The following is an 18,390-nucleotide window of genomic DNA, read 5'->3' as shown; positions in this document are numbered from 1 at the left end:
TTGTCTCCTTTATTCAGCAGACAAGTGGACAAAGCTTAAAGAGGACCTTTCACCTCCTCGAGCACATGCAGTGTAATACACCGCTAGAAAGCCAACAGTGCGCTGAATTCAGCGTACTATTGGCTTTCCCTTTCTGTGCCCCTGATGAAGAGCTATCAGTGCCGGTACCAATAGGTAGCGGCCGATAATTCAATACTCCTGTCCAGGCTGCCTCCAGGGCACGCTATACGGTACATCCTGGCGTTCTTCAGCATTGTGACGTAACATGCAGTAGAGGTAGCAGCAGAGGCCAGCCTGGACAACAGTGTGGGGAGGTGATTAAATTATCAGCTGCTAATGTATTAGAATAATCCAACAGATAGAAGCTGATTAAAACCACTATATATACCAGGAGGTGCCTCACGGCAGATGCACCCTTAGCTACTATGTCAGAAATATTGGTGCCATTAGTTTCGGCACTGATATCCCTGCATTGTCAGAAGGATGGGCCTTACAGCTCAGCGCATACCTTCCAACTTTCGAAGAGCCGTAAGAGGGACAAAATATGCGGCACACGCCGCAACAAACTTAGCTCCGCCCACTTTTATGTTGACTCTTCCCACTTTATCATTTATTTTTCATGTGCTCCCCACACAGTATAATCATCCTATAGTCACCTGTAAATTATATCCCCCCTCCATCTCTCCCCCAGTTTCATATACCCCCTTCATCTGCCCTCTGACCAGTTTCATGTCCCCCCCATCGCTGCCCCGTTTTATGTCCCCCCATCCCTTACCACAGTTTCATGTCCCCCCATCTCTGCCCCCAGTTTCATGTCCCCCCATCTCTGCCCCCAGATTCATGTCCCCCCATCTCTGCCCTCAGATTCATGTCCCCCCATCTCTTCCCCCAGATTCATGTCCCCTCCATCTTTGCCCCCAGATTCATGTCCCTCCATCTCTGCCCCCAGATTCATGTCCCCCATCTCTGCCCCCAGATTCATGTCCCCTCCATCTCTGCCCCCAGATTCATGTCCCCCCATCTCTGCCCCCAGATTCATGTTCCCCCATCTCTGCCCCCAGTGTCATGCCGTCCTCTCCATCTCTGCCCCCAGTGTCATGCCGTCCTCTCCTTCATCTGCCCCCAGATTCACGTTCCACCTCCACATTAAACTTACCTTCTACTCCGCTCCCTCGCCGCTCTCTGCGCGCCTCTCTCACTGACACATATGCGGCTGAAGCAAGGAGCTGACACAGGTCAGCTCCTCGCTTCGCCGCTGCGTGTCTCTCGCTGACACATGCGGCTGAAGGAAGGAGCTGACCTGTGTCAGCTCCTCGCTGCCGCCGGCTACTGGCTTGTAGACGCGATGTACAAGCCAGGAGCTGACACAGGTCAGCTCCTCGCTTCAGCCGCATATGTGTCAGCGAGACCGGCGGCAGCGGCGAAGCGAGGAGCTGACACAGGTCAGCTCCTCACTACAGCCGCATATGTGTCAGGGAGAGAGGCGCGCTGCGGCGAAGCGAGGAGCTGACCTGTGTCAGCTCCTTGCTTCAGCCGCATATGTGTCCAACTCAGATCTGCATCCTCTGGACGCAGATCTGAGTTGAAATCGGGACATACCTCCCTCCAACCGGGACCGCGGGACATGTCACCCAAATCGTGAATGTCCCGCGGAAATCGGGACGGTTGGGAGGTATGGACACTGACCAAAAAACTATCAGCTTATTATTGTTTTGACCACAAAATTATAGATAACAGTGAGAACTCAGCCCCCTTCCACCCCAGAGAGCAGTGACTGACGTCATTTGTCATGTGTTATCAGATACAGGCTGTGCTCCATGGAAACAATCGGAGGAATCGTTTCAAATAGCAGGCAAACAAAGCAGCAATGTATTTAGGAAATGTCTTGAATTTACAGTAGCAGTATAGATAGTTAACCTAAGATCGGAATACCCCTTTAATTGATGACCTATCCTAATAAGTGTGACCTATCATTTAAAGTATATACATGGGGTAGGACAAAAATGAGAGGGGGAAACTATGAGTGAGAGGAATGCCATGTCGGGGCCAGGATTTAAAGAGGTGCCATGCTGGGGCCAAGATTTGGAGAGATGCCACATTTGGGCCATTATGATCTAGGAAATGTTCAGGTCACCAGAGGAGTAAGGCCCAGTTCACATCTGTGTTCGGGCCATTCCGTTCCCCTATCCGTATGAAATATGTGGAGAGAAAAGTCTTATAAGCAGCACTTCTCTCTCCGCATTTTTCGGGCAAAAACCGAGCTGAAACCACAACATTATAGTCTATGGGATCTGCGAGTTTCCTTAGGTAACCACTTTTTTATGTAGATAGGTTTCCGTTCAGGGGTTCCCCAAGCTAAATCGCCGAACGCAGATGTGAAAGAGTTGGAGCCCCCTATAGACGTGTGTGGGTTGGAACAATTTGTGTATAGTACTATGGCTGTAACATTTGTCCTAGCCCAGGCCTGGTTCTGTGTAATGTACTGATGTGATGCCAAACATAAAATAATTTTTGTCGCTTTCATCTATTTCTTTCCCTCTTTCCCTTGCTGTTGGGGTTCCTCATGGCTCGGTCCTAGGTCCCCTGCTCTTCTCTCTCTACACAGCCCCCACTGGACAAACCATCACCAGATTTGGCTTCCAGTACCATCTTTATGCTGATGACACCCAATTATACACATCTTCCTGTGACATCACCCCTGCACTCATACAGAACACCAGTGACTGTCTTTCTGCTGTCTCTAATATCATGTCCTCGCTCTATCTGAAACTAAATCTCTCTAAGACTGAACTACTACTGTTTCCACCATCTAATAGATCTGTTCCTGATATATCCATTGCAGTCTCAGGCCTTACTATAACTCCTAGGCAGTATGCCTGCTGCCTCGGGGTCATGTTTGACGCAGACCTTTCCTTCACTCTCCATATTGAATCACTTGCACGCTCATGTCACCTCCACCTCAAAAACATCTCCAGAATACACCCTTTCCTCACCAGAGATACATTAAAGACACTTATAGTCTCTCTGATTCATTCTCGCCTTGACTACTGTAACTCCTTACTAATCGGTCTTCCCCTCACTAAACTCTCCCCTCTACAATCTATTCTGAATGCAGCGACCAGGCTCATCTATCAGGCTAGACGCTACAGCGATGCCTCGGGTCTGTGCCAGTCGTTACATTGGCTGCCTATTCATTATAGAATACAATATAAAGTTATCACTCTCATCCACAAGACTCTCCATAATGCCGCACCTCCATACATTTCCTTCATCTCTGTCTACCGCCCAACCCGTGTTCTCCGTTCACTCAATGACCTAACACTTACATCCTCTATTATCAGAACCTCCCACGCTCATATACAAGACTTCTCCCGAGCTGCACCACTACTCTGGAATGCTCTACCCCAGACAATCAGATTAACTCCCAATTTCTACAGTTTCAAGCACAAATTAAAGACACATCTTTTCAGACAGGCCTATCACAATTCCTAATGTAAACCCTTCCATACCGTAATTAGAATCCCCAAAATCTAACCCTCCTCTGTTCCAGCTCCCACATTACCCACATGATATGATGCCATTTCAGGCTAACTCTATATGTCCAAGCACCATCCACATGTTAAAGGACACGACTGGTGACGGCTCAAAGTTTTATGTTTGTGTAATGACAGTAACTTCTATTATAAAAGTGTCTGACCTCTGTATAAGCAATACCGCCCCTGCTACCTCTTGTGTCACCCCCTCTACCTCATAGATTGTAAGCTCTTGTGAGCAGGGCCCTCAGTCCCATTGTGTGAAATGACTTTTCTTGTACTGTATCTTTCTGTCTGTATTTGAACCCTACTAATTGTACAGCGCTGCAGAATATGTTGGCGCTATATAAATAAAATTTATTATATTATCACTATTTAGGGGTTTGTGCACTGTATATTTTTGCTGACTCCATAAGACACTTTAACCTACATTGTGTATATTTCTTTCTTTGAGAGGACCATCCCTATAAAAGACCCTTTTTCTGTACAAAATTGGGAATTTGACTTAGCAGTTTGGCTATCAATGTGCTTTTCTGAAAAAAGACAACTATATTACAAAGCTGCCAGCAGGGGGAGCCCTTATATCCAGTCTGCAGATGCTTCCATTCTCCTTTTGTTCCTTATACAAGAGGCTGCAGTGTCAGCTTTCAGTTTTGAGTGTTGTAAACCAATAGGAATTAGCAGCAGAATATCCAATGGCGGGCGGCCTAGGATATATAACAGGAACATAAACACTTCAATGTGAGCAGTGACAGGGACATCAGCGGTAGGGCAGCGGATACTAGTCTCTGGTGACAATCCTCTGCTGTACATTGTACGCTGAACGCCCATGTGATGCACTCACTTGGAGATGAAATCAAAGGTTTCTCGAAAAACAGACTCAAGAAGCAATGTACGAGAGTCACAACCTTATCCGGGAAGAGAATTATAGAGACTTGGAAGGATTCTCTAGTACATGTGGTGGATGATCCAGACCAACCGGATGGACCAACCTGTGGATATGTGCAGGACCTCAGCCTGGACCTTCAAATTGGGGTCATCAAACCATGGCTTTTACTTGGTGAGTATATGTGATATTTATTTTGTTATTTTTCTTACTATAAATTATACAACTATTAGCAGTCACCCAGGAGTAACGTGGCTCTGTGCACATTGTGTACGGTTTATACATCCAAGCTATAAGTCAGGCATAAAGCCACTTTATGCTACTGATACAATAGTATACGTCCGCCATTGGTGTGATATGCTATACCATTTTATACAATGGCCCACTCCATCTGCTGCACTTTCTTATACATTAAAAAAAAATATGCCAGTGTACACCACCGCAGCAGAGGGTTTTAGGATGAGAGCAACGGACTTCAACACGATACAGTGATGGATACAGACAGAGCCTCCTCCATCTCTGTCCATTCTCATTGACTGTAATGTAGACATCATGGTGGAAGCTTTCTTCTTCGTGTTTGTTTAATTTTCTGATGGAAGAAAAAATCTTGCATGCGTGTTTTTTAACATGAGAGTGAATGCAGATGCACACCAGTCAGAGGGGGCTCCATCTGCATTACAGGCTTACTGTCTCTTGCTCTCATCCTAATATGGATGAGCACAACGAACATTAATAACAGTGGTGTGAACCTAACCTAAATGATGTAAAAGATACAATATTTCCAATAATCCACACCTCAACTGCTGCTGAACTACAGCTTCCAACCCCACTCATTGGTATTGTGGGGAAGTTAGCTCGGTAGCAACAGTGTTGCAGACCCAAACAGTCAAGACAGGGACACAAAAGTGTGTAGCAAACTGGTTTATTTAGGAAAAAACAAAAACAAACCTTGGCTTCTGACAGAAAAAAAATACAAAAACAAAACACAGCCTTAACTTCAGCCAAAAACAAATTAAGGACTCATTCACATCTGCGCACGGGACTCCGTTCTGCAGGTTTCCGTTTCCTGCACAAAACAGGGCAGGAGACGAAAACCTGTCCGCATCTTTCAAACCCATTCATTTGAATGGGTTTGAAAAGTGTCCGGCTGTGAGCGCCGGTGAGCGTTTTATGCTCTCCGCGACGAAACAGTTTTTTTTAAACCGGACACAGAGTCAGACATGCAGTACTCCATGTCCGGTTTAAAAAAAAAAAAACGGTTTCGCCGCGGAAAGCATAAAATGCTCACCGGTGCTCACGGCCGGACTCGGCATAACAGGTTTCCGTCTTCTGCATGCAGAAGACGGAAACCTGATAATGGAGTCCAGACGCTGGTGTGAACCCAGCGTAAATCTCTTCTCATCCGAGCTCTAACTAAACAGTAACCAAAAATACCTCACTATAAATTACCTCACATGAACAAAACCAAACAGTATAGCTTGGTCTCACCAGACTCAATATGTTAGGGCAGACCCACCTCCTCTCACTCCCAGGTTCTGCCCTGGACTAGAGGATCTGCAGCCCTTTTACTAACCCAGTAATGAGCCTCAGGACCCACACCTGGGCTGCAGCTTATGCAAGACCCGCCCTGGGCCATATATAAGTCAGGAACCTGGGGCTAATATAGTGTGATTCCAGTACTGTGCCTGTCACCTTCTCACAGTATTTGAACATTTAATTTGGGGCTAGAAATCCCTTTAAATACTTTGTCCAAGGAAAAGTAGTTTATTATTGGTATACCGTAACACCCAACCCCAGGACATACCCAGACAGCACCCTACCAGCCACGTCATCATTCTACATTATTGCTATGTGATGCCAAGAGGGCCTATCAGCAGGTAAAGCTCTGTTCACACTTACGCTGGGTCCTCCAAATTGTTATTGGACAGATTAGAAAAAACAAGAGAATCTGTCCTAAGGCAACTATTTCCATGTGTCTTTATAGTATTTTGCTATCTATTAGAACTGGTTCCTTTATGCCACATTTTGCCATGGCAGAATATACCATATTTTTCGGACTATAAGACGCACTTTTTTTCCCCCAAATTTGGGGGGAAAAGAAGGGTGTGTCTTATAGTCCGAATGTGGCGCCTGGCACCCGCCGTAATAGAGAGGCGGATGCCGGCAAGGGATAGACGCCGGGGCCTGAGACATCGCTGCGCTCCTCTGCCCTGCATGAAGCCAGCAGCAGCAGGGGCGATGCTATTCTGCTCCTCCGTCCCCCCGCCGCTGGCTTCATGCAGGGCAGAGGAGCGCAGCGATGTCTCAGGCCCCGGCACCTGTGCTGGCGTCTATCTCTCACCGGCATCCGCCTCTCTAGTACAGCGGATGCCGGGTCAGTATCGGTGGCCCCTTCTCCCCCGGCCCCGTACCTGTGAAGTTGCAGGTCGGCTCCTGCACGGCGATATCGCAAGAGCCGACCTGTTCGGGTGACAGCCGGGAGCCTAATGAGGCTCCCCGGCCTGTCACTGCTGTATTAGTATTGCGGCTGGGTCTATGACCAGCCGTAATACTAATAGATAGAATGTCCCATAGACGGCAATACAGTTGTATTGCCGTCTATGGGACTTGCAATCAAGTGACCGCAGGTTCAAGCCCCCGGGGGGGGAATAAAATAAAGCTTTAAAAATATATAATAAAAAAATGAAATAAGTAAAAGTTCTAAATCACCTCCTGTCCCTAGAATATATATATAAAAGTAGAAAATCATATATCATAAACCACCGGGTTTTTTTTCAATACAAGGTGATCTAAGCAATAGATAGTCCCCAAAATGGTATAACTAAAAAGTACTTCTGGCCCCGCAAAAAAAACACTCTATGCATCCCCGTACAGCTGCAGGGTCACCTGTCAATGTGGCCTTGCAGCTGTTGCAAAACTACAACTCCCATATATTAAATATTTTACCATTTTTTGCTTCCAAATTTTTTTCCCCTATTTTCCTCCTCTAAAACCTAGGTCTTATAGTCCAGTGCGCCTTATAGTCTGAAAAATACGGTACTTTCTATGGCTGCTTCAGTGAAGAAATGCGAAAGGTGCTTAGTCAGGAAGCAAGATAGTAAGTGATACTTTACTTCTCTAGATCAGATAGAGTATGTGTTTCTCTGTCCTATCAAGTGTGAGTGCCTTCGTTTCCGGGATTAGTAAGGGCTTTCGAGGTCAGAATTTTTATCCTGGTGACATGTCATCCCTTTATGAGAGGCAGAAATCCCTTTAAGGAAGTTAGAATTATTATCACTATGTGCACTGTCCAAATTGTCAGCATGGCCTGTCAGTGGTGGAAGATCTAGAGAGACGTAGATCTAGAGAAACGCAAGCAGAGATCTAGAGAACCGTGAGGAATTGATACAGAAAGTATATTGAAAAATTGTCTAACTTTTCATTATACAAACAATAACATTTGTCTTTTGATATTAAAGGGGCTCTATCATTGGGAAAAGTCATTTTTAGATAAGCACATCCTTGCATAACCTTTAGAAAGGCTATTTCACACCTACCTTTTGTATGTAAATCGCCTCAGTAGTGTTTGAATAAGTCTGTGTCTGTGATCACAGTCTGCTCTATGTGTATGTATAGCAGAGATGAGTCATCAGCACAGCACCCTCTGCTGTACATACAGTGTTGTAACTAGGAATGGCGGGGCCCCGTGGCAAACTTTTGACATGCCCCCCCCCCCTCCTGACTGACACTAAAGACCTCGACTGACCGACCTCCGCCACATTCCTGCATGCTCTATCATGCCCCATAGTGGCCCCTACACACCATTATGCCCCATAATGAACATGCATGAACAATTATTATACTCTGGGGTCTTTTCAGACCCCAGAGTATAATAATCGGAGACCCTGAAGATAACCGAACGGAAACCTGAATGCAGATGTGAACCAGGCCTAAACATCACATTATAAAATACAATTCTAGTATGTAGAGTGGTAGACATGTATAGAAGCAAATACAGATAGATAGACAGACAGACAGACATTGATATGCTGTATATACTTACACATATACACATCTATTCACACACATACATTCATATACAACATATACACACACCTATCTACACACATACAGGACTCACACAGTATATAAGACACATAATGTAAACACATATACACATCTATACATATTTTATCCAAAAATATACTTACACGTGGCTGTGCAGCTCTGTCTAGCAGTGAAGAGAGCAGATACATCGCACAGGATGTCTCCCCTCACACTCCGATACTGGGGAGGGGGAGGGGCGGAACAGGAAGCTGCTGTGTGCGGAAGCTTTTACAAGAAGCATCTGCAGCCCTGCATCTACTGCAGATCTTCTACTTATGGTAGGGAAGGTATGGGGCCCTTGAGGGTGTGGGGATATTAAGGAGCCTATTAAGGAAAAAAAAAAACAACAGGGGTAGCGGCATCTTTAGCCACGCCTACATCTTCTTTCTTCTTGCAGCGATGTCCTAGGGTCCCGTCTTCCTCGTCTTCTTCTTCAGCGTCATTGCTTGTAATCCTGCGCTGGCACAGTAGCAGTAGTCCTGCTACTGTTCTCCTGCTATTGCGCCAACGCGGGATCACGCTAGGTTCACACCTGCGTTCAGCTGTCTCCGTTCTATGGTTTCCGTCTTCTGCATGCCAGAAGACGGAAACCACAGACCGGGTCCGGCCGTGAGCGGCGGTGAGCGTTTTAGGCTCTCCGCCGCGAAACCGTTTTTTTTAATCCGGACACAGAGTACTGCATGTCCGGATTATAAAACCCGGTTTCGCGGCGGAGAGGCTAAAACGCTCACCGCCACTCACGGCCGGACAGCTTTCTCACCCATTCAAATGAATGGGTGAGAAAGACTCCTGCAGGTTTCCGTCTCCTGCCTCTGTTTTAGGCAGGAAACGGAAACCTGAAGTACGGAGTGCCGGCGCAGATGTGAACGAGCCCTTACAATCAATGACGCTGGAAGAAGACGAGGAGGACTGGACTCGATGACATCGCTGCAAGAAGAAAGAAGATGTAGGCGTGGCTAAAGATGACGTCAGACCGTGCATGCCCGCCCAGCGTGCACGATAAGGTATGATTATCATATTCTTTTTTAGGGTATTATTTTAAAACGGGGTAGTTTAATATAACATTATCCTTTAAGTGTAAAGTGTAACTTATTTTCTATATTTTATTCTATGATGGTTTCTATTCTGCTTCTTTTATACTCTTATTTTTCTAGGATCACAAGATGTTGCCCAGGACCATGATATACTGAAAAAGTATAAGGTAAAGCAAACATTCCTGGTAGTAGAAGACTGTGTAAGAGATGTAATGGCCACAAGGAATGAAATTTCATCTTAAACAATTCATCTCTTAACACATTTGGCACAATTTTAATTGCAGATTTTGCTGCAGTTTTTTGTGACAAAATCAGGAATGGATTGAATAGAAGGGACATCTAAGAGCTTCCTTTATATTTTCCATTCCTTTTTAAATCATTCTTGACTTAGGGTGCATTCACACTACGGAACGCCAGCGTGTATCACAGCCGTACACGCCGGCGTTACAGCAGGGCTGCCGGACACTTCCCATTCATTTCTATGGGAGCTGGCATGCGAGCGCTCCCCATAGAAATGAATGGACTGCTTTTTTACATTCATTTCTATGGGGAGCGCTCGCATGCCGGCTCCCATAGAAATGAATGGGAAGTGTCCGGCAGCCCTGCTGTAATGCCGGCGTGTACGGCTGTGATGCACGCTGGCGTTCCGTAGTGTGAATGCACCCTTAGGCTCTAAAAAATGCAGCAAAATCTGCAACAAACAAATGCTGAGTTTCTGCATAGTGGGGCCTTAGCCTAGAGCTGGGGTGCTCACACTTTTTGAGCATGTGAGCTACTTTAGAAACTGACCAAGGGATAAGATCTACTACCCACTTCTTGGAGGTGGGGTTTAAGTGGGCCAGGGGCGGGGCCTGTGAACGGGGCGGAGCGTGAGAGCAGCAGACAGCTCTTCGGTGTCTGCTCGTTCACAAAGCAGGTTGAGAATCATCTCCGGACACTGGCAGGCGGGGCCGCCGCAGCCCTGACTGCGAACGAGTGCAAGGCCCCGGCCTGCCAGTGTCCGGAGATGATTCTCAGCCTGCGCTGTCAACAAGCAGACACTGATCCCGCGATCGACCCATACGTCCTTTGCGATCGACCGGTAGATCGCGATCAACGTATTGGGCACCCCTGGCCTAGAAGAGTTACGTGTGAGCCATTTTATACATTATACATGTTGATGGTATTGCCAGCTATTAATACTATATAATATTATTACTGAAGTTGTTTTCTTTTGAAGTGAGGACAATCCAATAATACTTCGAGTATCTCGGCATTATAGTAGCCAGTTATGTAATTTTTTTACTTCAAACATATTTTACAGGTATTTTCTTCCCATAATTTCTTACACATAGAATTTCACATTTAGGCTGGGGCCCCACGGGCCGGAAACGCCACGATTTGGCCACGGCGTAAATGCTGCGTGAAAAATTGCGCTGTTATACAGTACTTGCAGCATGTCAATTATATCTACGGAAACGCTGGTGGCTTTCCCATAGATATAATTGTAACGGAAAGTCTGCGGAGGAAAACTCAGTACAAGGTGCTGATGGAAGAACCGCAATGCGTTCATGCCTCGGTTGTTCCCGCAGCGCTTTAACGCGGCGATTCCGGGCCATAGGGCCTTAGGCTCTGTTCACATGAGTCTTTTGGCTTCCATGTATTCAGGGCCACAAAAGTTCTGCTGGTTCATCTTTTGATCAAACATAGGCAAATCCTCATGGACTCCATTGACTTCAATGGGATCCATCAAGTGTCCAGTAATTTTGCAGGCAGGAATAAGCTCTGCAGACTTACCACATCTTGCTGACATAAAGCACTGTAGAGCCCATTAATGCAAGTGTGAACAGAGGTTTACCTCTTCTTATGTATCAGTGTTCACATATGCAATAAGTGTACATTGTCGTAGCTCAGACTTTAATTTCAGAGCTTAGATTCATATGATCTTTCCTCTGCAGGTCACACACATCTTGAACGTGGCATATGGAGTAGAAAATATTTTTCCAGATGAATTCACCTACAAGAAACTTTCTATCCTTGATCTGCCAGAGACTGACATAACGTCATATTTCCCAGAATGCTTTGATTTTATAGAGGAGGCGAGACAGCAGGTAATGATATTGTATCTGTATCCCTGAGCGTCCAGCATATAGCTGAGATCTAATTTAAAGGAAACCTTTTACTAAGTTATCTCTTTAATTTGGTGCATTTATGCAATATTCTATTAAGCTAAACAGTGTCCTCTGAATGCCACCCATACACTGCAATATAGTGATGTGCAAAAGCTTTAGGCCTTCCTCGCACAACCATGTATGGAATCATTCGCTTGTATGTGCCCATACACATGACCACAATTTTTATTGCCCTGTGTCCGTACTCTATTCAACAACCACAAACGATTAAGCATGTCCTATTCTTGGCTGCATTTGCAGAAGAGACCAGTATATGGAATCGTACAAGTCTCTTTGTGGATCTGTAATTGCAGGATTAATTTTTTGCGGATTGCAGATTAGCATTTGCGGATAGGAAAAATCACTATAGTCATGTGAAGGAAGCCTTAGACAAGTGTGCAAAAGTAGAAATGTTTTCAGAAATAGAAGTGCTAATAGTTTATTTTTGTCAATTAACAAAATGTATTGAATAAAGAAAATAGAAATCTAAATCCCATCAATATTTGGTGTGTCCATCCTTTGAAGGAGGAGTCTTGGAAGTGATGACTTGGCCTTCACAGAGCCCTGAACTCGGCATCAATCAGTCTGTCTAGGATGACATTGCAACAGTCTCCACCCGTTGTCGTGCTCTCTCATCTTGCAAACACAACCGTCAGCTTTCCTCTGGTTCACACTATGCGGTTTCTGACTCTCCATGCTACTGTGTGATTCCTTCTATTGCTACACCTGGTCCTGCTCATAAGACAGGTGCGTCTGTTCTCCCTGCAACATGATTGTCCAATGCGTACATTTGTGAGCTGTCGTCAGCCAATCCCTGGCTGCCCATGCCTATTTTAGTCTGCTCTGTCCTCTCTCAGTAACCTGCCAACCTGTGTATGACCTCTGCCCGTCTTCATCTTGTGAACTTGAGCTGCCTGCCCTGACCCTCTGGTTTGTTCACAACTTTATCTGCTGCCTGACACTGACCTTTGACCTGTACCCAACTATCCCTTGCCTTACCTACACCGGCACGTGCCAGGTATACTGGGACTACTCTAGGAGATAGCAACCTGGTAGTGTCCCCACGATGAAGACCCCATTAAAGGGTAAAAACCAAGGGGACTACTTAGGTTAAGCCCTTGGCAGTGGCCCAACATACCATCTCTGTTAACCGCTGCCCGTGACATACATGAAGAAATAAAAATATTTGAGCAAGTCTGAATCCACAGGCGGTCTGTGCTTAGTTCTCTTTTCGGAGTTCCTTGAAAAACTGTCTGCAAGCGTACCTAGAAGAATTGATGGAAGGCAAAAGAAAAAGGGAGTGCACACCAAATATTGATGAGATTTAGAGTTCTCTTTTGTTGATTTACTTCATTAACATTTTGTTAATTGCCAAAAATAAACTGTTACCACTTTTATTTTTGAAAGGATTCCTACTATGCAGCATTTTTTTCCACATCTGCCTAAAACCTTTTCACAGTCAAGTAAATGTCCCTTGCACCTCTAAACACCCACATCTTGCCTTTCTTCAGACTGTCACAAAGTCATCCAAATGGAAAATCAGGTAAGAAAGGGGGCATTTAGGCTGAAGACCCATGTTGCGGAAAGTCAGCACCAAAAATTGCAGAATTTTACAGTACCTGCTGAATAGAAATCACAATGAAAAAAACGCTGCAAAAAAGCATGATGCATTTCTGCAGTTTTTTTTTTTTTCCTGCTGTGTTTTTTTGCTGAACTTTGCTAAACAGGATCTTAGTCTTTAACCTCTCGTTCACATCAGCGTTTGGATTTCATCTGAGGGAGTCCACATGGGAACCCCCCCGAACGGAATATCAAACGAAAGTGTAAAGCGCTGTGCTGTAAAAGCGCATGGACCCCATAGACTATAATGGGGTCCGTGTGCTTAACGAAAGATGTCCGCAGGGATCGTGTGGACAGGAAAGTAGTTCATCTCGGGCAGCGAGCGGGAAGCACACGGACCCCATTATAGTCTATGGGGTCCGTGCGCTTTTACAGAACAGCGCTTCCAATTATGTATGTATTCTGCACGGGGGTCTCCATGCAGACTCTCCCTGGACAGAATACAAAAGCAGATGTGTGTACCCCACCTAGCAGCCACCATCTATAATACTGATGTCTTCTTAAAGGGAGTCTATCACTTCCTCCAAGCATATTCATCTGCGACCATGAGATTACAGAGTGACCATGACATTATATTTACATAGAAATGACTCGGACTCATCTCTGGTGCTCCTGCGCAGTTCTTCAGTGAAGCTGAGGATGTACACCCCGGCATCACTGTGCAAGTGCCAAAGGTAGGGAGTATGTGCACTGAATCCAAAATGTACTCCTCTGGCGTCAGTGAAGAACTGTGCTGGCACAGGGAGCACAGCAGCAGAGAAACTATGAAGTATACATTTTAATTGTGGGCGTAAATGGCTTTATTACAGGGCGCTTTTGGAAACTAAAACCCTGGTGTATAAGGGCCTGTGGGTGGTTTAGTATCCTAAATCAAAGGGCTCAGCTGTGCTTTGGACACATTGTCCAGATTTGCCAGTAAGCGCAGGTTCACACCTTCGCCCGGACTCCGCTTTGTGGGTTTCAGTCTTTTGCCCGAGAAAATGAACAAGACACGGAAACCTGGGGTTCAGTTTTCAAACCCATTCACTTTAATGGGTTTGCAAAGTGACCATCCGTATGTGACTTCTGCAAAACCATTTTTTTTAACCAGACACAAAGTCCAACATGCAGGACTTTGAGTCTGGTTAAAAAAAAAACTGTTTCTCCGCGGAGAGGCAGAAGACGCTCACAGGCGGTCACTTTGCAAACCCATTCAAGTGAATGGGTTTGAAAACTGATGCCCGGGTTTCCTTCTCCTGCCCATTTCCTCGGGCAGAATACGGAAACCCGCAAAGCGGAGACCGGGTGCAAGTGTGAACCTATGCGTTCAGTTTTGCTGCAGCACTACCACGGGGGAAATTAAGCAATACACAATGCCCATTCATTGTGTAAAGCAGGACAGCACAGATTCTCCAATAGACGGTCTTTGTAACCACTCCATAATGGCCAAGACGATCCTATGTAAGCAGAATGAAGATGAAGATTTAACATCAGCACTCCTTTGCATCAGCTGTTTACATAGGCTAATGAAAACCATATGAGGGATTAATAATCTCATTGTTTGTCGCCATCTCATCACTGTTTATACAGGACGATGGGTCAGTTATCAGGAATGAGCTTTGCTAAAATATTTGTTCCAATAATTGAGTGGGTATGATGTGGGTAGTGCCACAACCACAGGATGTTCAAAGGCTAAGAGCTCTAGTTAGACTTTCCTTCACCCAGGGAAAATGTTCAATTCAATGTCTTACTCTATGTAAGTACATAAAAATGTCTTGTTGGCGCCCCCCGACAAACAGTATCTGGGTGCACTCTTTTGCGCGGAACAGTGTGACCATTGGGCACTGTTGGTGAGCATGGCACATCTTCACACATTTAAAGTACCCAGTGTTGCCCACCACATAACCAAGACCCTACATATGCCCAATATATGGCCCACTGAGAAATGTAGGCTGAGCGCTCTGTCCAGACACTAGGAACAGAAGAGTTATTCAGTTTTGATCTTCTGATCCTTTGTTACGAGGTTAATATGGTATCTTTTCCGTCTCCTAAACTTTTCTACATGTATGGTATGTATGGGTGTTATTGGTCAGTGGTCACTATAGATTTTGCCAAAAATGAAAGCAGATCTCTAGATCCCCAATGGGGACTGTAGCCCGGTGCAGTATGCTGGTGTCATAGTAGCTATTGGAATAAATGCATTCATTGACTACCGCAATCATTTAGTGAATTAGGGTTAGGAGAATGGCTGACACAATACAAAACAGTAATCAGGGTATTGTTCCTTCTCGTCCTATAACCCTCCAAAGACCTCTGTGAATAATTCCAGGTATCCATTACCAGTCATCATGGGGTCCTGTCTTGATATGGGATTAACGTTTCATCAGATCTAATGTGGATTATTTATCATAGATTAACATCTTGGAAGATTACATTGCAGTAGTCTTTGTTATGTGCGGTGTCCGTTTCCCTCGTGAAGAATAATTTACAGGACATCTGAATCCCACTTTGCATAATGACCTCACTCGGGTTACATACCACCGCTGACACGTAGAAGTTTTCCGCTTTGTATACATGTATGGACACACTGAAAAGCATTCAGTGATTCTATCACTCAATGCAGCGTGAAAGGGAAACTGTGTGTGGACTTTCCAATTAGAAAAGCTGTTATGTGATTTTGTGAAGTGTAGAAATCATCTATTATTAATCAGCTATTAACCTATTAACTCATGAATTAATAACATAATACATGACACAATGATTGCCTTAATTTCCTCCAAATATGCTTTTAATAGCTTAATATACACTGATGAGCAAAAGGGTAACAATGTTTTGAACTTTTGCCTTTGAGACTCCATATCTCGCCATCCACTAGAGCTTTGAACGTCAGACTACCATCATTTTATAGACAATCCTCTTGACTATCTCATACATAAATTTGACTTGAGGGTTAAGTTGAAGATAAAGCTGTATTCATACCCAAGTGAGTCAAGCAGTATTCACCAACATTGGGAATGTTTAAAAGAGACCTGGAAACAGATTTCAGCTGCGACTTGCCTGAATTTGATGGAGAGCATGCCCAGAAGGATTCAGGCAGTGTTGAAAGCCAAAGTTGGATTTATAAATTACTTCCAGAATAATAAAAATTACATTTAGATTTTTAGGAGCAAAACAGTAACAATGCAGTTACATGACAAAAATCTGCATAACTAATCATATGCTAAATAGTTAAAAGACAAATGTATGTATGAGATAGCCGAGATGATTGTCTATATAATGATAGTAGTCTCACATTCAAAGCCATAGTGGCTGGTGAGACATGGAGCCTGAAAGGCAAAAGGTCAAAATATTGTTACCCTTTTGCTGGTCAGTGTAAGAAAAATAATAGCTCAACCGAGTCATGGATGTCTTGGAAATACAGCCATCACGCCGGTTTTGGAAACTGTGGTGTGTCCACGGCACGGTTTTTACCACAAAGTGGGCATAAGATTCACTAGAATCTGATTCACTTTGCTCTAACTGTAAAACGCTGTGCGTTGTTGTTTATGCCAAATCATGCCTTTGGTTAAGGCGCCACGTTGCAGAAAAGCAGCTTTATTTGTTGCGGTTTTTTGAGCCAAAACCAAGCGTGGATTGAGCAGAAGAAAGAAGTATAAGAGCTTCCTAGATATTTCCCATTTCTTTTGTAGCCATTGTTGGCTTTGACTCAAAAAATTGCAACAAAAGCTGCAACAAAAAAAGCTGCATTTGCGCGACGAGGGGCCTCAGCCTAAGACAGGTCTTAGGTGGCACAGAATACCTATCTGTTTTTTACAAGCACCTGTAGGGACTCCACATATTGCCATACCTGTGAATGCTATTTGCTTGTGCCATATGGCTGTATGGGATGGCTTACAAGGTTTGGGTTAGTATTTACATAATCTGAATCAATGCATTAATAGCGTTACCTTTTAGACTAGATGTAAGTGGATGGAGATTGCATCTGTGCAGCTGAACATTTCTTCTCCTTTGCAGAAAGGTGCGGTGCTTGTCCACTGTAACGCCGGAGTGTCTCGCGCGCCAGCAATCATCATCGGTTATCTCATTCACAGCGAGAAACTCAATTTTGCCAGAGCCTTTTCAATAGTAAAAAATGCAAGACCTGCAGTGTGTCCGAATGCTGGATTCATGGAACAGCTCCACAAGTATCAGGACTGCAGCAGGAGACAAACAGATGCAATCCATGAAAAATCGGATTGACAGACATTATGGTGATTTCTATTTATCTGCCTTTGAGTCTTATGAATAGTTGGGTTGTATTTTTTAATAAAGATGTGTGTTCTACAGGTTTTTGGAATCCAGAGATTTTCTTCATTCAAGAACATACATAAGCAAGAAGTGAATCTTACAAAAATATGTTCTCTATGCAACGTTACTCACTATCTGGAACTATGACGGCATATAATACAACTCAGGCATGTTCCAGGGACTTGTAGCTCTCTGCATAGGGTATGGGTTGGACGGGCATTGTGTATTAGAGATGCCAAAGAGGCTGTTTCCCCTTTATTTTGGGGTGGTCCTACCATCCCCCTAGCAATGTGCTATCACTTAAATTTTTTTAAGCCATGATCACTGGGGATTTCTACTAGGTGTGACTAAGTTATAAAATTACCAGTGAGCAGTCACTCGCCCTCTTTTCGCATGGCAACACATCAGCATTACACATACTTACCAAAAGCCCAGAAGTCTCCCAAAATAAGGAGTGACCTGCTGAAAGAGCTGGCAAATCACCCACATATGAGGAGGATCTCTGTTATCTGATACAGGATGTGGGCACGTTATGTGCTGGTCAGGTTCCAAAAATCAGACAAATTTTTGTTTGTGGCACATCCCCATAATGGGCGCAATTTCTCAGGTGCATGGGGGACATGGCCACCTCTGACATTCTGATCTCCTGCAACACTGTCAGCAATTGTTGGCCAATAGGCTGTTACATCTGATGAATGTCTGGCACAGTCATATTTTGGGATAAAACAAAGATGAGTGTAAGGGCTCGTTCACACGGGGCAAGAGGGGGTGGATTTTGATGCCGAATCCACCTCAAAATCCGCCCCATCACAATA

The 18,390-nt window shown here is 44.6% G+C and overlaps 1 protein-coding gene across 2 annotated transcripts; it reads left to right on the top strand.

The window, feature by feature from the left end:
• The first annotated feature begins 4,228 nt into the window (after positions 1 to 4,228).
• Positions 4,229 to 17,695, top strand: DUSP19 (dual specificity phosphatase 19). 2 transcript variants are annotated; one of them, XM_075285105.1, is made up of 5 exons: positions 4,229 to 4,593; positions 9,660 to 9,706; positions 11,477 to 11,629; positions 17,303 to 17,538; positions 17,615 to 17,695. In XM_075285105.1, the coding sequence occupies exons 1-4, from the start codon at positions 4,368 to 4,370 to the stop codon at positions 17,525 to 17,527; spliced, it is 651 nt and encodes a 216-aa protein (XP_075141206.1). In that variant the 5' UTR covers positions 4,229 to 4,367; the 3' UTR covers positions 17,528 to 17,538; positions 17,615 to 17,695. The 2 variants fall into 2 exon arrangements, with proteins under 2 accessions (XP_075141206.1, XP_075141205.1); XM_075285104.1 differs by lacking the exon at positions 17,615 to 17,695 and having other exon boundaries at positions 17,303 to 17,606.
• The last annotated feature ends 695 nt before the right edge of the window (positions 17,696 to 18,390 follow it).

This window comes from Leptodactylus fuscus, chromosome 8, assembly GCF_031893055.1.
Source record: "Leptodactylus fuscus isolate aLepFus1 chromosome 8, aLepFus1.hap2, whole genome shotgun sequence".
NCBI classification, from domain to species: domain Eukaryota; kingdom Metazoa; phylum Chordata; class Amphibia; order Anura; family Leptodactylidae; genus Leptodactylus; species Leptodactylus fuscus.
This window is presented reverse-complemented; position numbering and strand designations above follow the sequence as displayed.